The sequence below is a fragment of the Budorcas taxicolor genome, chromosome 17 (assembly GCF_023091745.1).
Source record: "Budorcas taxicolor isolate Tak-1 chromosome 17, Takin1.1, whole genome shotgun sequence".
NCBI classification, from domain to species: Eukaryota; Metazoa; Chordata; class Mammalia; order Artiodactyla; family Bovidae; genus Budorcas; species Budorcas taxicolor.
In genome coordinates this window covers 11,898,208-11,924,697 of record NC_068926.1, presented here as the reverse complement: position 1 = coordinate 11,924,697, position 26,490 = coordinate 11,898,208, and the positions used below count along the sequence as shown (strand labels likewise).

The 26,490-nt window shown below is 41.1% G+C and overlaps 1 protein-coding gene across 1 annotated transcript in view; it reads right to left on the bottom strand.

Annotated features, from left to right (window-relative positions):
* TTC29 (tetratricopeptide repeat domain 29) overlaps positions 1–26,490 on the bottom strand; it is a 258,377-nt gene that overhangs the window by 204,083 nt on the left and 27,804 nt on the right. Inside the window, exons 3-4 of the mRNA XM_052654935.1 lie at positions 18,034–18,257; positions 12,568–12,753 (exon numbers count right to left, since the gene is read on the bottom strand). Coding sequence (XP_052510895.1) covers positions 12,568–12,753; positions 18,034–18,257 — 410 coding nt within the window. The remainder of the gene's footprint in view (positions 1–12,567; positions 12,754–18,033; positions 18,258–26,490) is intronic.

The following is a 26,490-nucleotide window of genomic DNA, read 5'->3' as shown; positions in this document are numbered from 1 at the left end:
GCAAACAAATAGCACTGTTGTGTGCACAGTGTCTCAGCCCTGCCTGACCTGTCCCTTCTTGCGGCGCACAAACCGCTCCGGCTCTACGATGCTCAGCCAGGAACCGTCTGCAGCCGGCCCTAGGCTGCGTGCACTTCCCCGGTCCAAGCCGCTCAGGTTCGGCACTCAGGCCACCCTCAGAGGCACAGATTCGGCTGGGACTGCGTTTTGTGCCCTTCCCGGGTCCGAGTAGCTCAGGAGTTTGGCGAGCGCGATCGCCGCGGCATGTCACCTTTTCTGCCGCTGCTGCTCAGCTTTCTGGGTGGACCGCTGGCGTCCCCCGTGAGGCAGACTGTGAGTGTCCAGCACCCCCAGAAGTCTTAGCAAAGAGGCCTGCTTGCAGTTAGGTAAGTAAAGTCTCTCCAGGTCTGCAATTGCCCCTTTCCAGTCCTTACGGCTCTGGCTGCCTGTCCCCGGCAGGGGATGGTCTGCAGCCGGCTTTTTCCGTTCTGTCCTTTGTTCTGTGCTCGGTCCTGGTGCTGTCTTATGTTCGAGCTTTTCGCGTGGTAGCTACCCCACAGTCTGGTTTGCTAGCGCAAGTTAGATCGTTCTGGTTGCGCGTGGGGCGTTCCTGCCCGATTCTTACAAAGCACTGCAGCCCGGGCCTCCCGCGCGTCCCTGCCCTGCCCCCACTTCCCAATGGCGGATGCAGGCGTCTGCGCTGCTTTTTCGCTGGGGGAGTTACTGTTGGGCTTGTAATCTCTTGGTTTTAATTATTTCTTAATTTTTCCTTCCTGTTATGTTGCCCTCTGTGTTTCCAAGACTCGCCACAGACTCGGCAGGGAGAGTGTTTCCCGGTGTTTGGAAACCTCTCTTCTTAAAATTCCCTTCCCGGGACGGGCTTCCCTTCCCGGGACGGAGCTCCCTCCCCACCTCCTTTGTCTCCTTTTTCATCTTTTATATTTTTTCCTACCTGTTTTTGAAGACAATGGTCTGCTTTTCTGGTTGCCTGATGACCTCTGCCAGCCTACAGAAGTTGTTTTGTGGAGTTTGCTCGGCGTTGAAATGTGCTTTTGAGGAATTTGTGAGGGAGAAAGTGGTCTTCCCATCCTATTCCTCCGCCATCTTTATCCCGTCCCTCAAGATATGAGTTTTTGAATGTTGAGTTTTAAGCCAGCTTTTTCACTCTTCTCTTTCACCTTCATCAAGAGGCTCTTTAGTTCCTCTTCGCTTTCTGCCATTAAGGTGGTATCATCTGCGTATCTGAGGTTGTTGATTCCAGCTTGTGATTCATCCAGCCCAGCATTTCACATGATGTACTCTTCATATAAGTTAAATAAGCAGGGTGACAATATACCTGTCACCTGATGTAATCTTGATATACTCCTTTCCCAATTTTGTACCAGTCTGTTGTTCCACGTCCAGTTCTAACTGTTGCTTCTTGACCTATATACAGGTTTCTCAGTAGGCAATAAGGTGGTCTGGTATTCCCATCTCTTTAAGAATATTCCACAGTTTGTGGCGTTTCATCAAATGTGCATCATTCGTTGTGACACAGTCAAAGGCTTTAGCGTAGTCATGAGGTCATAAGTCGGTGTTTTTCTGAAATTCCTTTGCTTTTCCTATGATCCAGCAGATGCTGGCAATTTGATCTCTGGTTCCTTTGCCTTTTCTAAATCCAGCGTGGTCATCTGGAATTTCTCAGTTCATGTACCGCTGAAGCCTAGCTTGAAGGATTTTGAGCATAATCTTGCTAGCATGTGAAATGAGGGCAGTTGTGTGATAGTCTGAGCATTCTTTGGCATTGCCTTTCTTTGGGACTGGAATGAAAAAACTGATCTTTTCCAGTCCTGTAGCCACTGCTGAGTTTTCTAAATCTGCTGGCATAATGAGTGCAGCACTTTCACAGCATCATCTTTTAGGAAATGAAAGAGCTCAGCGGGAATTCCCATCACATCCACTAGCTTTGTTTGTGGTAATGCTATGTGTGTTAAGTGTTTTTTTCTTACCAATTTGTAAATGTTCTTTATATAATAATTATACTAATCTGTTATCCTATTTGTTTCCAATAATTTCAAGTTTTAGCTTCTCTTTAATTAAATGAAGTCTTCAATAAATAATTTTTCTTGACGTATCAAATCTGTCAGTATTTCTGAAAGAGGGGAAGCTATTTCACTAGCTTCCTGTTTCCATGAGGGGACCTTCTGTCTCCTTCCCTGTTTACTTCTCACCACAGAGAAGGAGCAACAATATCTCTGACTGGTGAAATCCTGAACTTTCATTTTCTCTAGCCTCTGTTCTCAAGTGCCATGCTGAAGTTCACAGGCACAAGCTTAGAACCCACAGGAGAGTCTGAGCATGAGGTGACTTTCAGCAACTAGATGGCTATGATGAATTCTGTGAGATAATCAATTTGATTTGAACAGATATAAGCTCTGTTCCCCACCTAGCCTTAGCAATTATGATCTATTTGATTCCCGTATTTCTTCTGACTTGGTTCTGAGCTTGGAGCAGTGAGAAGATATCATTACCTTTCCATAAATCCCATCACTTTTCTTTGCGCTTTGTTCCATTGTTTTTATGTTTCAAAGGTCTTTCCCATCTAAGACTAAAATAAATGCTTTCCTATAGTTTCTATTTTTTATAGTTTCTATTTTTTTTATAGTTTATGTTTAACTGTTTCTTATAAAATTTAATCTTAAAATAAGTCATTGATGTAATTAACATTACCATAAAATGTTTAAAAAATCATAAAAAGAAAAATTTAAATCACACAATTTTAAACATTCCTTCAAAGGAGTGTATATTGTATACAACACAATTTTTATAGTTTGTATTGTCTATCTCCAAAATTACTGACATTTTGTATACACTTAATATTTAATCAGTTCCGGTGTATACTGTCAGTTCTTTTATATTAGGACTTCCTTCTTCTTAAAATTTTTACCTTTGATTTATTTCTTGTTGGGTTACAGAATATGGCATACAGGGAAACTACATTCACAGTGTACTTTCTGAAGCTTGCATATGTAAGAATATCTTCCAGTTGCTTCACATGGGAATAGAACTTACTTCTGTAGCCTATTCTGAAGTTTATAGCAGCCCATTCTCTTTCCCCTACCCTCAAATCCCCTGGACTCTACTTGTTTGTTTGTTTCATGGCATTTTTTGTTGCAAAGGAGAAAGAAATGAGACTATCTAATTTTGCTTTCAATGCAGGCAATCTGTGTTTTCTCTTCAGCTAAAGGTGAGAATCTGTCTTAATCTGGGTCGTTCAAAAAATTTCCTGAGAATTATCTAGTTATGGATCTTTCCCTATATTTTTGACTAGAACATAAAGAGCTATTCAATCTGCATACTCATCGTTTGGGGGGGGCGTCAAGAAAGCTTTCTTAAAATGTCTTTGGTTATTGTTTTCATTTTAGCTATTATCTACTCTATCTCAGAAACTTCCAAATTTATAATGTCATTGTTTTCATTTCTTAGTCTTTCACCTGCATTTTGGGAAAACATTCCAAGTCTGCCTGCCCTCAACACCCCTGATTTAACATTCCGTGGTGTCAACTATTTATACACTCGGGTTTTCCCTGTGGCTCAGTAGTAAAGAATCCGTCTGCAGTGCTAGAGATGCAGGAGACACGGTTTGATCTCTGGATTGGGAAGATCCCCTGGAGGAAGGCATGTGTTCTTGCCAGGAAAATTCCATGGACAGAAGAGCCTGGTGGGCTACAGTCCATAGGGTTGCAAAGAGCTGGACACGACTGAAGTGACTGAGCATAAACACAATCTTGCTCTTTTCTTTTTCCCCTCTGTAGTTTAATTCTACCAATTAATTTCATTTCATTGAAATTATGAATAATTTCATTTCATTGAAATGAAACCTGTATTTCATTGAAAGCCTTCCTTACTTCATCTGGGGCTCACTGTCATCTCATTTGGTTTTATCCTTAAACTTTTCTGTCTTCTTGTATCTTCCTGAAGACACTAGGAATTTTTCTAATTATTCCATTTATAGGTTTGTTTTTCAGATTAATGGTTTGTTTTGCTTTCATTTTCTACATCTCTCAATTGGGAATATTTAGTCAAGGTATTTAAAGGCAAGCAGAATGGACAGTCTGCCCTTGGATCTGCTAGCTGGTAAGACTAGCACTCACTCAATTTCAGCATCTAGCAGGCATTCTTCTAGGACTGAAATTGGATCTTCTCTTACTTTTGTTCATTCATTTGTTCTTAATTAATTTTTACTGGAGTATAGCTGCTTTACAACGTGTTAGTTGCTACTGTCCAGCAAAATGAATCAGCCATACACGTACCTACATCCCCCCCTTTTGGACCTCCTTCCCGTTCAGGTCACCACATGTACACTGCTGATACTACATAGAAGACAAACAACTAATGAGGACGTATTGTATAGCACAGGGATCCTCTGGTTTAACTGATGCTTCCGCTTTGATCCACTCTTTAAAACAGCGAGTCTTCGGTGGTAGAGATCCTTTTGAAGCTTACCATCTTACCGACTTTGTCCTAGTTTTTAAAGGATAGCACTTCTGTGTTCATAATCTGACCCTAGTCTCTGCATGTTCATGTCACTCCTTTACAGAACTTCCAGACTTAACAAATAAGGGTTAACTCGTCCAGAACTGATACCCTGTAGACTAATTTCCTAGAAAAAGAGATGGACTCTGGCAAAGTTCCAAAGAAACCAGTTAGGTTTAGTATTTTTAGGGCAATGAATCCTGACCTATAGCGAAGGCTTAGACCCTAGAGTTCTCTCCTGACAGGAAAGAGGTTGGGGCTCCCGAAATTACGAATGCCTAGGTGGCAAATCTTGTGACATATCCTATGATTTTCTTTGCCATACTCTATGTGTGTTAGTCGCTCAGTCGTGTCTGACTCTTTGCAACCCCATGGACTGTAGCCCACCAGGCTCCTTTGTCCACGGGATTCTCCAGGCAAGAATACTGGAGAGGGTTGCCTTTTCCTTCTCCAAACAACAAACAATCCTGTGATCGCAATCCCAATGCGGAGACCGCATCTGTTCCTCCATACCAATCATAGGGGAAGGGCTGGCTGATCTGACATCAAACGATGGATGCTGAGGTGACAGGGTAGAGCTTGTGTCAAGGTTCTGCCATGTCATGTTGTTATTGGGTCTGGTCCCCAATTATACCAAGAGTGTAACAACAGTTCCCTAAACACAGAGCATCCAATGGAAGGGCAATGGGAGACCTGCACACCTGCTCTGCTCCTGTCTCTCTGAGTTTTCTCAGAGCAGCGTGGCCCTGGTAGGCCTGCTGTGAGTGCGGCTGACCAATTACTTCGTTAGCATGGCAGTTGTCCCAGCAAACCGGGCATCTCTCCAGGCCAATAACATGGCCTTCTGGAAGCAAGTCAGGGGGGTTGGAAAGAAATCAAAGACCAAGATGGGAGTGGGAAGAAAATGCTAGTGATACTGTGGTCAGCCTTCAGGATGGCTGGCTAGAGATCATTAGCAGGAACTAGCTTTGAACAATCCTTAGCAGTGGAACCCCTGTGGGGTTAGGACTCTCAGTGATAGAATTCCTTTGGTGGTGTGTGTGTGTATGATATTGAAAGTAATTACCTAATACACAGTGGACACTTCACTGAGAGGAAAGCTGAACTACTGCCCCTCATAAAATTCATGCAAAAAAAAATGAAAGGGGGCATCTTCCTTACAATGGGTGGAGGATGTGTTAGGAAAAGGCTGACTATTACAAAACAGGATAAAGTGAAAGTGAAAGTCACTCAGACTCTTTGTGACCTCATGGACTATACAGTCCATGGAATTCTCCAGGCCAGAATATTGGAGTGAGTAGCCATTCCCTTCTCCAGCAGATATTCCCAACCCAGGGATCAAACCCACGTCTCCCGCACTGCAGGTGGATTCTCTACTTTCTGAGCCACCAGGGAAGTAAGAACCTGCCTGCAATGCAGGAGACCTGGGTTCGATTCCTGGGTCAGGAAGATCCCTTGGAGAACGAAATGGCAACCCACTCCAGTATGCTTGCCTGGAGAATCCTATGGACAGAGGAGCCTGGCAGATTACAGTCCATGACATCACAATAATCAGACATGACTTAGTGACTAAACCACCACCAAATCCATGTACAAGACAAGAAAAGTGGGCTTCCAAATTCTACTTCCCTCTTGCCTAGAAAATCCCATGGACAGAGGAGCCTGGTGGGCTGCAGTCCATGGGATCACGAAGAGTCGGACATGACTGAGCGACCTCACTTTTCACTTTTCACTTTCATGCATTGGAGAAGGAAATAGCAACCCACTCCAATGTTCTTGCCAGGAGAATCCCAGGGACAGCGGAGCCTGGTGGGCGGCCGTCTATGGGGTCGCACAGAGTCGGACACGACTGAAGCGACTTAGCAGCAGCAGCAGCCATGAGGTGAAGATGGTAAAGGGGACAGTCCTTTACAATGGTGTGTGTGTGTGTTAGTCGCTCAGTCATATCCGACTCTTTGCAATCCCATGGACTGTAGGCCACCAGGCTCCTCTGTCCATAGAACTCTTCAGGCAAGAATACCGGAGTGGGTTGCCATGCCCTTCTCCAGGGGATCTTCCCCACCCAGGGAGTGAACCTGGGTCTCCTACACTACAGGCAGATTCTTTACCACCTGAGGTACCAGGGAAGCCCATAGAGTGGGGCCTCCTGTGTTGGATCTGTCTTGCACTACCAGATGGTCTGGGGGAGGGGGAGCCATTCCACTGTAACCCTCCTTCTGGTTCCTTCTGCCCCCTGGCAAATCCCACTGGAATACACCATCCAGAATTCGTCCAAAGAATTGGCTGTCAACAGTAAATTGTAGGCTCTGAACTGACCAAGCCAACCAGGACAACTCTTCTGCACAAGTCCCAGTTACTAGGAGAATCTGGGATCAACGCTGTGGGTCTGGGTCAGTCTTTACTCAATCCCGGTGCTACAGCTACAGATGAAGAACTCTGGAACTGGAAGATGTGCACTTCCTAAGCTGTTCCTACAAGGGCCTCCCCCTGCCTGTTCTCAGGGAAGATGATCAGCACCAAGGGTGGTCACCCAACGTCTACTCTTATCATCCTTCTGCCTCCCGAGATGGGAGGTCTACATTCCAAGTCCATATGAGTTGAAATGGAATAGATTGTTGGCAGAGTGAGAGATGCTGCTTGAAGCCAGCCCTCTTTGAACTAGGGGGAGACAGGACAGGACAGAGAGCTAGACAGAAATCAAGTGTTTCCTTGACCAATTCTAATCCTCCAGGTTAGCTCTCCCAAAAAACAGACTCAACTCTTACAAGACTCCAAGGAAACTGGCTAGTCTCAGTGCTAAGTTCATTAATTTGGTCAAAGGCAAGGCTTGGACTCAGATCCTAAATCAGTGGAAGCAAAGAAGGTAGGAGCTGAATTCTGAATGCTGATGTGCTCAGACCCACCAGTTCTTTGCTTACCACTAATAAAGCTGCAACTGCAAGACTTGGATCCTAGTTCCCTGACCCAACAACTAAACAGTGACCTGGCAAGAGAGGACTGAAGTTAAGGTTCTGGCACATCATCTTGTTATTGGTCCCAGACCATACCCAGGGAGAAGCCTGGTACTTCCTTAATCACAGCTCTTAGAAAAACATCTCTCTCCCAGACTCTGACATCCAGCCCTGCCAGACCTCTGTGTGCTGCTCTGGAATGTATGGGAATGTTTCCTACCAGCCCAGGGTCTGAGAACTTTCTCCAATGCTCCACAGATGTGGTGTGAATGCTGCTTATCCATCTGTCCTTCCAAGTAGGTGACAATTCTGAAAGAAGACACGGCCTCTGATCTGCTACAAGTGTTTGTCAGACCATGAGTACTCCATGCCTGCTACCCTAGCAAATATCTGAACTGAAGAATAGACAGCCAGCCTTTGAGCCAATGGAAGCCAGTCCACATTGCATACCAGCACCATCTTTAGCAGCAGTGGAGACTACAGTTTGTGCTCTGGTCAGATGGTGTATTTGTGGGCTGAACAATGGCCCCAAATGCACCCAGGTGCCCAGTCCCCATGACATGGCTTCTGCTCATGTTCATTTGCTCTTTAGTTCCCCGAGGGTGCTGGAGCCATGCCCTGGACTGCAGCCTGGTTCACTGCGCTGTGACAAACTGCCCTTTGCCATCTGCTGGCTGGTACCCTGCTTTAACCTGAATGGGCACCCTGGAACCAGGAGGCTGCCACCTGCCTCTGGGCACAGCTGCCACCTAGCTGTTGCTGCGGGGCCTCCATGGGGCTTGTCTGGACCCATCAGATCAGATATGCGGAAGCTACACACCATCACCTCGGGGAACCCCTTGTTCAGGTGAGCCCTCATGGCACTCTAGTCCCATATTTTAAGTAGTCCTAGTTTATCCTCCTAAGTACATTGAACTTATGAATGAATGAATGAACTTACGAACTTATAAACTGAATCTCTAAAACTTTCATCAATATCAACTCAAATCATTTTATCAATCAGGCAATAAAGGCATGGGTCTTGTGGCCAATGAACTAATTAAGGGCACAGAAAACTAGTTCAGATCTTTCAAAAAGGAGTTGCAAAAAAAAACCCCAAACAAACACAATCTAACTTAAGAATAGGTTTATAGACAAAACATCCTATTTTATGGCTTTTGGGTACATTTTATCATGCTGTAGGGTGGGGCATCTAATTGTGAGTAAGCCACTGACCCGTGAATGTAATCTCACAGCAGCCCCACCTTGATCACATTTTCCAAACTCATTTTCACTCTCAGCCACTAAGTTGATATGGTGCCCTGGTTGCTACTTGTATTAGTAACCATTAGTAAGTAGCTCTAACATTTGTTGAATAAGTGGATGAATAGAAGAATGAATAAAGAAAGAAAGAAAACAATTTATAAATCCTCCAATGCAAACATTCACAGATTTTTAAAAATCAGAAATTGTTGATTCATGGGTACTGAGATCCAGGTTTGCTAGATGAAAAAGTTCTGGAGACCAGAACTGTTGTTACACAACAGTGAGAATGCACTTAATACTACTGAACTCACTCACAAATAGTTAGGATGGTAAATTCTATTATGTGTTTTTTACTGTAAAAAATTGAAAAGTATCACATCAAGTTTTAAAAATCAGAAATAAAATGTATAGAAAAGTTCAGAATATGTCTGTGGTAGCTATCTGAAACTCAATGAGGCCACTCCTAAACTTTCATCAGGGTAGCCCTGGCTTCTTCAGCTTTAATTTTCATATATTATTTGTTACTTCTTTCTTAAATTCTTTTTTTGGGGGGGGGAGTCTGTAATTGAAAATTCCACTGTTTGATTTCTCATAGTTGGAGAATTTGATGGTTCCAATTATAAAAACAAAATAAGACAGACAACATCTGAGGGATATACTTACAGTAGAGAACGAGAAAGTGCTAAATTACACTGTAGTGTATAATTTTGGGGAATTTTCACAGTTGAAAGTAAAGCAGTTCTTGGTTTGCGTAGGGTGGTGGCTGCCAACACAGGCTCTGAAGCCAGCTGAGTCAACACCAGCCCCAGCACTGACAAGCTCAAATTCTTTGTGCCACAGTTCCCTCATCTTCAAAAAAAGCTAATCATTTTTTAAAAGCTTAAAAATAATCATTTAAAAAAGCTTATGCAAAGATTTTACTTTGAATTTTACATAAGCAAGAATTTATTCCATTTTTACAAACTGAAAAACTAACCTTTACTTTTAACAACAGGCTCTAGAGTTTTAACAAGTAACTTCTCAATTACAGTAAGTAATAACTCTTCAGTACATAATTCTATAATCACCTATATATGATCCCCACATTCAAAAAACAACCACTGTTAACACTTGCTTGGTACATAACACATACCAAATATAATTATATTTTACCTTGTGTTTGGATCTCATTTTCTCCTTAATGTACCATGAGCATTTTCTTAAACTGATATATATTTTGAGATTTCCTGTTGGCTCAGATGGTAAGAAGCTGCCTGTAATGTGGGAGACTCAGGTTCGATCCCTGGGTTGGGAAGATCCTCAGGAGAAGGAAATAGCAGCATTCCAGGATTCCTGCCTAGAGAATGTCATGGACAGAGGAGCGTGGCAGGCTACTGTCCATGGGGTTGCAGGGGTTGCAGAGTCAGACATGACTGTGCAACTAACATTTTAACTTTCACTTTTCGCACAATTCAGAATAAAATCCAAAGTCCTCAGCTTGGCCTACAAGCTCCCATGTGATCCCAACCTCCTGGTTTAAACTTGGCTCCTTTCCTTTCATCCCCCACCTTCCTCACTGAGTTCCAGACAGTGCTGAGCCTTCACTTGGCACTCCCTACATCCTCTCTCTAAAACCTCTTCCTCCAGATTTTTACAAGGCTCACTCCCTCACCTTCTTCATGCTTCATCTTCTAGAAGGTGAACACTGTATGTAAAGTAGCAAATGCTATCTATTCCTTTGCCTTATTTTTCGTCACAGCATTTACCACTAGTTCATACGTTATAATAGATAGGAATGGTTAAGCCCTGTTTTTCCCAGTACAATCTTAGTGTCGCAAGGAAAATATTTTGTCTATCTTGCTAGCTGTTTTATCTCTAGACATTAGGTCCTAAACAAACACTTGCTAAACGAATGAATTTGGCTCTAATTTGTAATTTCGTGACTGCACTGAACTCTGTTGCATAGGTATCACTTAATGTTGCTAACTCTTTGCTTTGAGACATCCTAAATTGTACTGTAGGGACTTCTCTAGTGGTATAGCAGGTAAGACTCCATGCTCCCAAGGCAGGGGACACCGGTTCAAGCACTGGTTGGGGAACTGACATCCCATATGCCACAGGTGAAGCCAAAAAAAATTTTTTTTTTGCTACGGATATGCTCAAATATATTCTTTTAAATACTCTTGGACTGTTCCTTCAAGGTGGAATGAATGCAGCAGCTTCCTAACCATTCCCCCTTCCTCCTCCCATGGGGTGTCTCACAGTGAGACTCCTATCACACTCCTTTCCTTAGACTGAAGAGACAGAAGCCCAAACTCTGAACCCAAATCTTTCCATACACACTCAGCACCAGTCACTGCTCAGAAATATACTTGCCACTTTAACCAAGTTGCTGCACCTACCATTTTCTCTAATTTTGCTTTGGTCTATGTAGTTCTGCCTTACAGAATATATTCCTGTTTCTTTACCTGCCTAAATTACATCCATCTTTCATGTCCCCCACAAGTCCCTTCTTTTTTCTTATTTTTTTACATCTTACTCTTTTTTTTTTTTTGGCCTCTCTGTGTACCATGTGGGATCTAGTTCCCCGACCAGGGATCAAACCTGTGCCCTCTTGCATTTGGAACCTGGCGTGTTAGCCACTGGACCACCAGTGAAGTCCTCCCCCACCAGTTCCTTCTGGCTCTGTCCTGCCTTCCTTGAATCTAGTACCTATGATCTCTCACTTCTTTGAATTGTTCTGCTCTTCTTCATACCTATCACCCAAGAGAGCCCTTGACCATCAGCCACATTCCAGTACCTACCATGCTGTAGAATGCAATGTGTAATTTCCTGAGGCATGAAAGCCTTTATTCCCCCTCCTTTCTCAAAGTCCTAGGCAGTTCTAGCCATAAAATAGCAAATATTTTCTAACTTAACCCTATTGCCAAAAACTCTCATGGAGATGAGAGTGCTTTGAGGGGAGAAACAGAATTATTTCTGATCAAATATTTCCATCTTCCCATATATTTGGTTTGTAAATGATCTAACCACTATTCTTCCACAAATAACTTTAATTCTTAAATTTCTACTCACAATCTTTATTAAACCACCATAAGAAATATGTTTCTGATGAATTTGTAGTTTTGTCTCAGGCTTTGGCTTGTCTTAATATAATATTATTAAGCATGACATTATTTATAAAGAAATATTTCCTTCAGAAATTATTATAAAACCACAACAAATGGTATCTGAGTTATAGAGATTGAATATATGGGATTTGGCATGTCAGGAAAATCACCATGTGTGTCTTTCCTCTTTTCCATTTTCAAACATGAGAAATCAAGTGAAAATGAATGAAAAGGTCTACATGAAAGGAAAAATAATTTGAAATGGTGCAATGCGGAGGAAAGATGTACGTGGAAGACTGGGAAGAAGTTCTCTCTCTGTGATGCTGCTGCTGGGAACTCTAGGCTGAGTACTCAGCTGGGGTATGAGAGTAGCAATATAGAGTGTGAGTCCAAAGTCACATCCCTTTGCTTTTTAATCTCAATAACTTACATTCTTCCCAGGTGGCACAGTGGTAAAGAACCCACCTGCCAAGGCAGGAGACGCAAGAGGCTCAATTCAATTCCTGGATCAGGAAGATCCCCTGGGTGAGGAAATGGAACCCACTCCAGTATTCTTGCCTGGAGTATCCCATGGACAGAGGAGCCTGGCAGGCTACATACAGCCCATGGGGTAGCAAAGAGTTGGACAAGACTGAGCACACAGCACACACAACTTACATTCTTAACACCAAGCCTCAGGTCTTTTTCTCCACCCCTACATGCTTTCTGGTTGCCTGGACTCAAGAGCCTCCAAAGCCCCTAGGGCACCCTGGCAAAGGGCTACTCACCATCCTCCTCGAAGAGCAGCCCCATGTGTCCATGTGCCTCGGCTTCCTTCTTCCCACCGTCAATTTTGATGACTTGAGCAATCTTAAAACATCGTTCATAGAAGTGGTTTCTAACCCACTTGTCTTCAGAATTATTGAAGTAACAGGCCAGAGCGTACAAGTTATTATAGACCTCTTCAAAGTACTCTTCAAAGAGAGAAAAACATCAGAAAATGCATTAGAAAAATGTCTCAAGGCACATCTCTTAAAATGGCAAACCAATATAGTGACATTTAGTTTCTATTTTTCTTTAAAAGCATGATTAACTATTTAAAAACTGGAAATGTAAAAATTAATGTGTTTTAACTATTAAACTAGTTATATTAATTAAAGGATGTACACATGAGAAAAACAAAAAAAAAATCTTTTGAAGTGCTCAGACTGATATACTCTTTGGTTGATATAGTAGTCTTTATATAAGACAAAACCAGAATGGTGTCTGCTAGCAGTGGGCTCAGTTCTTTCGGAATAAATGAGTATATGGTATCAGCAAGTACTTATCCCACTGAAGATTTGAAAAGTATTTAGAGATTCCAGAGAATGCAATGTTTCCTAACCATGGCAAAAAGATAAAGGAAGAAAGCAGATGAAATCTAAAAATACCAAGGTATTTTCACCCACAAGAAAAAGTAAGCATGCAGCTTATAGATAGATACAAGAAATGATGATCACTGTGTGTTCCATACACTTCACAGCACCGGTCCTGACAGTACAAGTTACTAGCAATGTTAAGAAACAGTAGATTTCTAGCATGATCTTTTCTATGAGTATCTTCTTCTGCTGAAAATGTGTTAATACTACATCTCTCTCACTCAGGAAGTTACTAGTTTATTACCTGTCAGTTTATTAAATCCCTCTTTTTTTCCCCTAAAGTGGCAAATATCGGACCTGTTTGTACACACAAAAAATATACTGATAAACTATGAATCAGTCTTACAAACTTCATTGCAAACAGTCATAAACTTAAACGAAAATGTCTGTGCTAAATGGTACTTCTCTCTTGTAGATTTCATTCTATTGGTGGACATGAAAAAATACATAATCTTTGCATTTCTTCGCATTTGTGCTAAAAACACAGTCACAAGTAAATGGTAGGCTATGGATTACCCTTCCAAGGACTTTGTACAGCAATCACTATCTGTTGGAATTAAGTGATATTAATTGCTCACTACTATCAGAAGAGTCAATCTATATATGCCTGAAATAATTACAATTATGAAAAGCATTACATATTGCCCACTGGTACTCCTATACGATTAAAGTCAAAAGGCAGAGAAAAAATTGACGATAGGCTGATTACAACAAAAATTAACTTTTGAAAACTGTACATAAGTCAATCCAATGTTCCCAAAGAAATTTAAGACCTACGTAATGTCAGCTTTTACACACTGTGTGTGCTGTGCTGTGCTCAGTTGCTCAGTTGGGTCCAACTCTTTGCACACCCATGCAGCCTTGCCAGGCTCCTCTGTCCACGGAAATTTTCCAGGCAAGAATACCGGAAAGTGTAAGTGAAAGTCGCTCAGTCATGTCCGACTCTTTGCAACCTCTTGGACTATACAGTCCATGGACTTCTCCAGGCCAGAATACTGGAGTGGGTAGCCTTTCCCTTCGCCAGGGGATTTTTCCAACCCAGGGATCAAACCCAGTTCTCCCACATTGCAGGCGGATTCTTTACCAGCTGAGCCACAAGGGAAGCCCAAGAATACTAAAGTGGATTGCCATTTTCTCCTCCAGGAAATCTTCTTGACCGAGGGATCTAATCCATATCTCTTGCGTGCCCTGCATCGGTGGGTGGATTCTTTATCACTATGCCCCCAGGGAAATCGCTACTTCATAATTCCATAGGAAATGAAGATTTATCTCAAAATAAGTTTTAGAACTAAAAATTAAAGTTAAAATACATTCTCCCTATTCCCCAGTTTTGAAGAAACTGGAGATTCTGCAGAGACTTTCTGCCTTTTAAAGGTTATTCACAATAAGCAATAGCTTAGGTGAAAAGTAGGGGGTAAAACCCTGAGCAATTTACTTAAAAGAAATACTCTCATTTCAGAACTGATTTCTCTTGTGCTTTATCTTCCCATTCTGGACCTGTGCCTAATATGAATAGAGCATTAAAATCTGTTTTGTAATATTTTATATTCTTACTCATATATAGTGATTGAAAGTGAAAGTGAAGTTGTGTCCGACTCTATGTGACCCCATGGATTGTAGCCTGCCGGGCTCCTCCACCCATGGGATTTTCCAGGCAAGAGTACTGGAGTGGGTTTCCATTTCCTTCTCCAGAGGATCTTCCCGACCCAGGGATCTAACACTGGTCTCCTGCACCGCAGGCAGACTCTTTACCATCTGAGCCACCAGGGAAGCCCACATACACACAGTGATTAGAGAGCTGCTATTTTTAAAACCTGTGAATAAAACGTTTTGTATCTTCCATTTTAAAAAGTCATACAAAGAGCTTTAAAAAAATATGTATGCAAACCTAAAATAATTTTAAATTTTTCAGTAATTAAGCTTTAATAGAAAAACATTTCCAACATTTGATAAACTTTTTGGTTTTGCTTAGAAGCTATTTAGATTACATATTTAAAGACTACTTGTCAGCTAAGCTATTCTTCTATGGAAAAACTGAAAGTTTTGAACCTTTGAATAATACAAATACATGGTTTATACCCTTTACATTCTAAATAGCCTTTTCTCCTTGTTTGCACAACATTTCCTCAAATTGTCAGCAGCTATATTAATCAGATGAAAATAAATTTTATTGTTGATTTATTCCTTAGACCAATATTCACTATGCTACCTTAAAAGGAGATCTCATGATGAAATAAATTTGGAAAGTGCTCCTACTAATTTCTCTCTTTCAGTGAAACACACGATACATTAACATGTCAAAGGCTCTGATAAGTCCTGCAACAAACCAACCTGCTTAATGTATATGTTAATTCACATGGTTGTTTCTCAAACTTATTTCACCAGACACTCACTTTTGTTTTTCTTTACATAAACTGTATAAACATCCAGTGGGACTCTGCTTGAGTAAAACATACTTTGGGCATCTTAAATAAATGTTATTAGAGAAAAAAATTGCTGCTTAACTCTTGACAATAATTTAAAGTCAAGTGTAAATAATGTTTGAATTATCTATTGATTCGGTTACCCATTACCATTATTGCCATCTCTTCCTCAGCCCCATGGGGCACCAGGCCCTAATCATGTTACAGATGGTACAGAGATGACTCACATTGGGTCATATAAGAATGATATCAGGGACAAAGAAATACTTTGTAACAAATGGAAAATAATCCAAAAAGAATGCTCGGCTTTCTTTAAACATTTCTTTGCTATAAAACAGAAAGTGATATTTTGAAGAGTAATTTAAATAACTCTGGGTTTCTGCTTTGTGAGTCTCAAGAGACAGAACTGACCTGAGATGACTATTGTTAGTTCCATAGCTTTGATTAAATGAACTTCATTGTGACCCTAGAGTGATGGTCTTTCCAATGAGAAGCAATAAGAATACTCAAAGATACGATGCTGCTTCAAGATAATTGTCTCCGATTCCACAACCATATGGGGTGAAATCGTCCAGGAACTATTAACAGATTTCTATATTCTAGATTAAGTGTGTGGTATACATGGGTTTTAAGATTTAGAATTAATTCAAGTTAATAAGAGTTTCTATACATACTCCCTGCACTACTTTCTAGGACATTCTTAAATTACAGTTTTTCTCCTATAAAGTTCATGTGTTAAATGTGAAAAAATTACACATTTCTTTTTAAAGAAGCATATAAATGCTTACTTGTCCTTCAACTGATGTATTTCCAATAATTTTTTTTGCAATAATTTTAACTTTTTGTATTTTAACCAGGCAAAAGCCACAGCATTTTGAAGTCAATAACCCTACAGAAGAGTTGTTCTGAGCAAGAAGTAATTTTATTCCATTTATCAAATAGAACCTTAGTTACCAAGAACATGTGACAAACTACTCAGTAAGAAAAATATTTCATTACTTGTACATGTGTATAAGACATTGGCTATTATGAACCTTGGACTTTTTAAATTTGGGGGATTGGAGAATCATTTTAATTTATATATAATATAATTACTTTTTCAAATAAAGTATTTTTCTACCTTCAAATAGATTATTTAGCATTCTAGTTTCTTTATAATTATAAAATGCTTTATAAGTTTCTTTTATGATACTTTATGACTACTGATGTGTTTGGCCTAAATTTATACTATTATGCTACAAAAATGAATGCTTCTATTTAAAATGTTTAATGAATCAAATTAATTCAACTTGAAAAAAATGACTTATGAACAAATTTTATCTTGATCAATTCTATTTTCAGTGTAAATATCACCTCAGAATTTGGGCCTGACCTAGAAAATAAGTTTTTTTACATTAGCATTTTAAAATTTAAAACAGTTAATTTCTTGAGAACGTATATGTAAATCACATTTTAAAATTTACCAAAGGACTCTTTTCAAATTCAATTCTGTAGTTAAATATTTTCATTACACAAATAATCACCGCTTATCTACACATACACACATACACACACAAGTTCACTTACGTATTGTGCTGTACAATGAAATAGAGACATTTTCATGGTGGAGCTTCAAGCTTCTCTCTTTTTGAGTCCAGTGGTATTTTCACACAAAAAATGTCAAAGAAGAAGACAACTGAGAATACTAAATGTATATGCCAAATTTGGGGATCTCCTTTCCTTGATTGTATAAAATGACCAATTCTGGACATGTAACTAAGAAATACTTATGACAGTGATATCATATAACTGTAGTAGATTGAAACATATTGACCTTCTGGAAAAATTTACAATATCAAAAAAGGAATTAATGAGATGATGTGATAGAAAATAAAAAATTAACAATTTTATTCATAATTATGGATTACAGACTTTTCCTGTCTCCTCACAATTCACTAATAAAAATTCTCTGATAGAAATTTTAAGCATAGAACTTAAGGATAAAACCTTCAAATTCCATTCTATAAATACTAGAAAATAAGTTTAACTGGCAAATTACAATACTCTGCAAAGGGCTCCTCAGTGAAAGTCAATATTCAGATTATGTATAAAGAAAAAAACTATATAAAGATGTATAATTAATGACACCAAAGATTTTAATACTTTGGGAAGCCCTGGAGATGTTACTAGGTGCTATTTGTTTAGTGTCTACCCAGGCTTACAGTGACATCGCCAGGACGGCCATGTGTCTGGGCACTCTTGTGAGTCAGCATTCTCTACTGTCCATTCCATGAAGATGCTTGGTTGACTAGGCTGAATTGTGCTGAGGTGTCCTAATGGTCTTAAATTCACATATGAAGCAACTGGGGACTTGCCCTCAGGTGCTCCCTGTTCTGGTTTCGGCAGTGCTGCTTCCCCAAACCCCTCCACGTACCTTTCCTTTCAGCTGTCTCAGCCCTGGTCAGGTAGTAGTAGAAGTGATCCAGCTTGTCGGGCTGCTCTTCCAGGGGTCTCTGTGCCCAGGACAGGGATCGGACCCTCGCAGCCTCCCTCAGGGCACCCCACTTCTCTGTCAGAGCGAAGAACTCAGTAAAGGATTTATGATAACCATCCCGCAGCATCTCCACACAGACGTTCTTCGTGTACGAGTTCCGGTAACTGGGAATAAGAATCAGAACACTGAACTCGTTATTTTATTCCTTCAAATCTTTTGATTTTTTTGATCCTATAATAATTAAAGGTTGGATCATGCTGCCTTTTTTTTTTCCTCAGTGAACGGGCTGAAAGCTATCTTGACCTCAAACACTTATAATTGAACAACTCCAGTTTAATGAAAGATGCCAACAGCTATCTAAATATAGTAATTTTAGGGAAATTACATTATAAATATATCAGTTCCAGAGCTGAGCTCCCTTTGATAAGGACAAATAAGCTAGCTGACAGATGTCTCAGTCCATTTGGGCTGATGTAGCAGAGTATGAAGTCCATAGGGTCACAAAGGGTCGGACACGACTGAGCAACTGAACAACAGAATACCACTAACTGAGTAGCCTATAAACAACTGAACTTTATTGCTCACAGTTCTGGAGGCCAGAAGTCTAAGACCAAGGCTCCAGGAAGGTTGCCCCTCCTGGTTCATAGCCTGAACTTTCTAGTTGTGTCCTCATATAATGTAAGAAGCTAGAGCACTCTCTGGAGCCTCTTTTATAAGAGCACTAATCCTATTCATGGAGCTATTTCAAATCCTGAAAGATGATGCTGTGAAAGTGCTGCACTAAATATGCCAGCAAATTTGGAAAACTCAGCAGTGGCCACAGGACTGGAAAAGGTCAGTTTTCATTCCAATCCCAAAGAAAGGCAATGCCAAAGAATGCTCAAACTACTGCACAATTGCACTCATCTCACACACTAGTAAAGTAATGCTGAAAATTCTCCAAGCCAGGCTTCAGCAATATGCGAACCGTGAACTTCCAGATGTTCAAGCTGCTTTTAGAAAAGGCAGAGAAACCAGAGATCAAATTGCAAACATCTGCTGGGTCATGGAAAAAGCAAGAGAGTTCCAGAAAAACATCTATTTCTGCTTTATTGACTATGCCAAAGCCTTTGACTGTGTGGATCACAATAAACTGTGGAAAATTCTGAAAGAGATGGGAATACCAGACCACCTGATCTGCCTCTTGAGAAACCTATATGCAGGTCAGGAAGCAACAGTTAGAGCTGGACATGGAACAACAGACTGGTTCCAAATAGGAAAAGGAGTGCATCAAGGCTGTATATTGTCACCCTGCTATTTAACTTCTTTGCAGAGCACATCATGAGAAATGCTGGGCTGGAAGAAGCACAAGCTGGAATCAAGATTGCCGGGAGAAATATCAATAACCTCAGATATGCAGATGACACCACCCTTATGGCAGAAAGTGAAGAGGAACTAAAAAGCTTCTTGATGAAAGTAAAAGAGGAGAGTGAAAAAGTTGGCCTAAAGCTCAACATTCAGAAAACGAAGATTATGGCATCTGGGCCCATCACTTCATGGGAAATAGATGGGGAAACAGTGGAAACAGTGTCAGACTTTGTTTTGGGGGGCTCCAAAATCACTGCAGATGGTGACTGCAGCCATGAAATTAGAAGATGCTTACTCCTTGAAAGGAAAGTTATGACCAACCTAGACAGCATATTCAAAAGCAGAGACATTGCTTTGCCAACAAAGGTCCGTTTACTTAAGGCTATGGTTTTTCCAGTGGTCATGTATGGATGTGAGAGTTGGACTGTGAAGAAGGCTGAGGGCCGAAGAATTGATGCTTTTGAACTGTGGTGTTGGAGAAGACTCTTGAGAGTCGCTTGGACTGCAAGGAGATCCAACCAGTCCATTCTGAAGGAGATCAGCCCTGGGATTTCTTTGGAGGGAATGATGCTAAAGCTGAAACTCCAGTACTTTGGCCACCTCATGCAAAGAGTTGACTCACTGGAAAAGACTCTGATGCTGGGAGGGATTGGGGGCAGGAGGAAAAGGGGATGACAGAGGATGAGATGGCTTGATTGCATCACTGACTCGATGGACGTGAGTCTGAGTGAACTCCAGGAGTTGGTGATGGACAGGGAGGCCTGGCGTGCTGCGATTCATGGGATTGCAAAGAGTTGGACACAACTGAGCAACTGAACTGACTAACTGAATCCTATTCATGAGTGCCCCACCCTCATGACCTAATCACTTCTAAAAACCCCATCTACCTACACTTCCAGGGAATGGGATTTCAATATATGAATTTTAGGAACACAACATTCAGACCATAGCAATTGACAATAACCAAAAATACTTAATAAGTTACCCTCCCACCCAAACAACACAAAAAGCCAGTAAAGCAAACAAAATTTAAATGTGTCACTGAATATCAAAACAAAGCTCTATTAAGTGGCTTCCCTGTATGTTATGAAGGTTCATTCATTCATTCATTTATGCAGAAAGAGTTTATGGATATCTCTTGCTAAATATATTTTAAAAATTATTTTCAGTTAGGATTAAGTGAATGACGTGTTAGATTACTACTTCACTTGTAACAATAATAAATCATATGCAAAGAGATAAAATGACAATTGAAAGTTGTTGTTGTTATTTTTCAGTCGCTCAGTCGTGTCTGACACTTTGCAACCCCATGAACTGCAGCACTCCAGGCTTCCCTGTCCCTCACCGTCTCATGTCCATTGAATCAGTGATCCCATCCAATCATTGTCCTCTATTGTCGTCTTTTCCTCCTGCCTTTAATCTTTCCCAGCATCAGGGTCTTTTCTAATGAGTCAGCTCTTTGCATTAGATGGCCAAAGTATTGGGAGTTTCAGCTTCATCATCAGTCTTTCCAATGAATATTCAGAGTTGATTTCCTTTAGGATTGACTGGTCTCATCTCCTTGCAGATCAAATACACTATTCAAACAATTGAATAGTGTATTTATTTATTCAATCAATAGCTATTGAGTTTCCTATTAAGTGCTAGGCACTGTTCTAGATCAAACAGAGTCAATACCCTTGTGAGGTGTATATTCTAGTGGAAGAACACAACCAACAAATAAGTAAACAAATCATAAATAATTTCAGAGCATGAACATTGTTATATAGGAAATAAAGAGTTATGGAATAATAGCTGTGTGGTGGCTATTAATCTATTAAGCAAGTAATCAGAGGCCAAATGATATCACTTTTTACTAATTATTTTACATTTTTAAATAGGGGACAATTAAATATTTAGAACTGACAAGATGTGATATTACTATCAATAAACATTTCAGTGTGGAGTGGTTACAGTCTAGAATTAAAACCCCTGAGGTTCAGGCCATTTCTTCCTAACCTTTCTGGACTTCACTTCTTCTCATCTGTGAAATATATATATTAATCTTTGCTATACCTATATCACAGGATTCTTCTAAGAACCAAGCAAAAATATGTACATGAATATTCTCTGAGAAACATGATGAAGTCCAGCAACACACTCACCCTTATAGAGTTTAAAAAGCAAACAAAACAAAAATGCCCAGGTGCCATACACCCAGAATTTTTTACTCAGTGGATCAGCTTTGCTCTAGAACTAAATACATACAGTGATAAGGAAGGGAGTAGGAATAGGGAAGTTAAAAAAAGGGGAGGGCAGAACCCATATTGTGGAGACTTCAGAGCACAGTAATAGTTTGGACTCCAAGCTAAGAGTGGGATAGAGTCATAGAAGTGTTTGAGTCTGGGAAATGACTCAGTGAGATTGTACTCAGTTCACTTCACTCAGTCATGTCTGACTCTTTGCGACCCCATGAACTGCAGCACACCAGGCCTCCCTGTCTATCACCAACTCCTGGAGTCCACCCAAACCCATGTCCTCTGAGGCGGTGATGCCATCCAACCATGTCATCCTCTGTTGTCCCCTTCTCCTCCTGCCCACGATCCCTCCCAGTATCAGGGTCTTTTCTAAGGAGTCAGTTCTTTACATCTGGTGGCCAAAGTATTGGAGCTTCAGCTTTAGCATCAGTCCTTCCAATGATGATCTCCTTTAGGATGGACTGGTTGGATCTCCTTGCAGTCCAAGGGACTCTTAGGAGTCTTCTCCAACACCACAGTTCAAAAGCATCAATTCTTTGGTGCTCAGCTTTCTGCATTGGGCTGGCCAAAAATTATTTTGAGTTTTTCTATAAGCTGCATGGAAAAACTCAAAACAAACATTTCAGCCAATCCAATATATTAGAAAAATTACTTGGAAGTGGATTCGCAACTGAATTGCAATCCTCCTCAACCTAGTGGCCAATGCAAGGCACCTACTGTTACAGGACTAGTCCATAAAGAGAGTAAGGAAACCACATTCCCAGGTCCACAAGTCAAAGGCCACCATCTTGTCAAAACAATGACCAAAAATATTTGAAATGGAGAAGAGAGAAGCAAGCACAGATTTTTGCTTCTGCCCTCTGGCCGAGAGTGTGGAGAAGGAAAGCGTGAGATGTAAGGTGAATCAGGTTGTGTCTCTCCCTCCCCTCCCCACCGCCCCAACACAGGGCATGGAAAGGCAGCAAAAGTCACTACAGAGAGCTTCTGATTAGAAGAAAACCCAAACAGCCTGCATGATGTCCCATGGCCCCTGGACAGTATGGGTCAAAGACTGTGAATTGTCTGGTGACCTCCATGTGTGACATCAAAGTTAATGGGAAGAGAGGGCTGGGATGTCTGCCCTCTGTCACTGGCCCTAGCAAGGGCATGTGTGCTAAAAGGCTATCGGATGTGCTGCCCACCTGGGACTGAATGGGGACACAGCTGTAACTCTGCGAGTAAGCAGCACTGGCGTGCTCCTGAAAGAGGCAGATCAGCATATTTTAAGAGCTGACAGAAAAGGATGAATCAAGCGCATCAGTGACAGAGCCCTGGACAGCACCCCAGAGGTTAGGAACCCATTCAGTTCCAAGGAAGAGAAAACCTGGCTCATGGTGCTTTCAAAACTAGAAGTTTGTACTGCTCACAGCACAAGATGCCAAAGGTAGGCAGCTGTTAGCCTTGGTTCTGTGGCCTGGCGAGTTCAAGGCCTGTGCTTCAGGGATTATTTCCTGCCTGTCCCTGGTCACTGGAGGGCTGCCCCAGTCCAGACATCAAGTCCACCTTCCAGCAAGAGGAAATGGGATAGGCGGGTGACATCAGCTGTGTCTTTCTCTATTACTGGGAATATTTTTATTCCTGCAACTACTATTGGAATTCCACTTTGTTGCCTTGGTGAGAACTGTGTCACGTGGCCATCCCTGGCTGCAAAGACTAGAAAAACAAATATCCTGCCTGTTTGGAGGCACACTGTTGCCTCAAATGAAACTGGAATTGAGTTAGTAAAGAGGAGAAATGGATACCAGGCACGTTTAGAGTCTATCACAAGGTCCTAGATCAAGATCTGGGAGTAAATGCTGCCAAACCCCCCCTCCTGAGCTTGCCAGATAAACCTGGGCAGGATACCCAGTAAAATCTGAATATCAGACAAACCACAAATGGTTTTTTGTATTAGTGTATCCTGAATACTGCATGGGAATACTTCTACCGAAAATAGTTTCAGTTTTTTGAAATTTGAAGTGCATGTTGTGTTTCTATTTGCTAAACCTAGTAACCCTATTTCCTCCTGCCTGGCATCAGCGCTGTGCTCTTGGTATCAGTGTTGCATTGTTTCTATATAGGAACACAGGGTAATGGGAAGGAGTGTAAGAATCTGAATAGCCTGAGAAATCACTGAATTGGACTGACGTTACCTAAGAGGGACGAGGTCGGATTTTTACATTAGGGAGAATCAAGGCTTAGGACCAGGAATTAAAATTAGTGATAAAAAAAAAAAAAAGACATTCAACTTAGCATCCTTGAGCTTGTGACTCTGAAATTCACACTAGGTCCAAGAGAATGGCTGGGAGGAGGGTAGAACCGGGAGCAGGGAGAAGAGGCAGGAGACACTGGTGTTCATGGACAGAGAGACCATGGGACTACCTGAAGTTGAGGCAGGGGAACACACAGAAGTAGGTGGATTTGATACATATTCAGGATATAAAAATCCTGACTACTTGGTGACTGAGTGGATGTTAGGGTTGATGGAAAGAGAAGAGCTATGATGGCAATAAGATTTTGGGGGTGGGCAGTTGGTAATTTACTAAAGCGTATGCATGTGTGCTAAGCTGCTTCAGTATTGCCCAGCACTTTGTGACCCCATGGGCTGTAGCCCACCAAGCTTCTCTGTCCATGGGGATTCTTCAGGCAAGAATACTGGAGTGGGTTGCCATGCCATCTTCCAGGTCTTCGCAACCCAGGGATCGAGTCCATGCCTCTCATGTCTCCTGCAGGCCGGTTCATTACCCCTCGCGCCACCTGGGAAGCCCAATTTGCTAAAGAGGGGAACACAAAAGGATGACTCGGTTTGGGGAAGGGTAACAAGCTTCCCCAAAGTTCAGATAACTTGAGTTTGAGGAACCTGAAGGGGACATCCAAGAGGTACCCAAAAGATAGTCTGGGGGATGGTGAGGAAGTTTGAGAGGTCAGGGGGCTGGAAATCCAGCCTTGCTTCAAACAAGCACTGACGCATAGAGAATAAGTTTATGGTTATCAAAAAGAGAAGGTGGTGGGGGGGATAAATTAGGAGTTTGGGATTAATAGATACACACTGCTGTGTATAAAACAGATCAGCAACAGGGACCTATTGTGTAGCACAGGGAACTATATTCAACATCTTGTGATAACATAATGAAAAAGGATCTGAAAAAGAATATATATATGTGTTTGTGTGTGTGTATAAATTATAAATAAAAATTAGATCATCGATTTAAAACAGTGGTCCCCAACCCTTTTGGCACTAGGGATGATCAGTTTTGTGGAAGACAATTTTTCCATAGACCAGGGGGATACAAGGGATGGGGAAAGGCTATAAATACAGATGGAGCCTCACTTGCTAGTTCACCTGCCGCCCACTTCCTGCTGTGTGGCCCAGTTCCTAACAGGCCACAGACTGGGACTAGTTCCTGGCCCAGGGGTTGGGGATCCCTGATATAAACAGTAGAAACAAACTGTCAGGAGGCCATCTCAGTGCTCGTCCCAGCCGGGACAGAAACGCAGAACGTCACTCCTTGAGGGTGCTTGGGTTGGATTTGGTTCGCTCAGCATCTAGCTCCACATCCGCAGTACTCTGAAGTATTTTTGGAAATGGCACATCGTGTGTCATCTTGGTGGGACCTGATTTCAAAGACTCCCTCCCACATTAAGCCACTGGTCTCTCTCCCAGCATTCTGAATCTTGAAGCAAGAGACACAAAGAGGTAGAAGGTTTTCGGAGTTCAGTCCACCTGGCAGCAACATCCTGACAAGAGTTGAAAGTGGTTCTGGCTACCTAGATCCTTCCAAGTGTCCCATGTCTTTTCCTTTTCTTCTGAGCCAGGTTTTCTCCTAAATTCAGCTAGTTACCAAATATCTTTCTAATAAAATCATTTCCACTCTACTCAGACTCTGTCTCTGCGCCTGTGACCAAAGAACGTGAACTGATTCAGAAGGGATTGTCTTCGTACCCAAGACAGCTCCAAACATCCATGATATATAACTGGTATCAATTTTTAAAATTTTTAGTACATTTTTAAAAAAGACCATTCTTTGCAAAAAATATTTCAAATAGAATGTATTTAGAAAGCATACATGACTATTCTGACCTCAACTCAATTTTACACACACATTTGTGTACACGTACACACATACATGTATGACATTCTTAAAGCCTCATTACTAATATTTTAGAACCAGAAAGAGCAATTAATGCTTTACTAAATAGGTTCCTATTTAAACATTCACAGTTAATGCATAACATTTCTTTTAAACAGAATAATTTTTAATTTTTAAAATGAATCTGCTATCTGAAAATAAAAATGCATGTCAATTTCTACTATTATATGTGAATTTGTCAGGTTTTACATTTCCTAACAGGCAAAGTTTACTTGATTTACCAAAAGGAATTTTAAAAAATGCAAACAGAAACATAAAGAGAATTCAAATTCCCTATTTTACTTCTTTCATTTGGACACGAAGTTATTGGTCTTTGGTTTTATTTATATATTACAACAAATACTTATCTAAATTAGAATATGCCCTTTTTCAGCATCAGAATAAGAAAAATCTCATTGGCCTGAAATCACCCTGATGGATGAAAACTGTGAATTCTGGTAAAATTTCTGGAAAGTTTCAATATTACAGAATTTGAGGAGAGTCCTCTTGACAGAAAAGAGGCCATTCATAGAAACAGAAGTTGTGACATTCACAGATATGCTGAACATCTAAAGTCTATATCCTAAGGAAGATCTTTGCCATTGCAGGTACTTAAGGCGTAACCGGGCTAAGGGATGCAGCTGGAGAAAAGTGGTTTTAAAAAT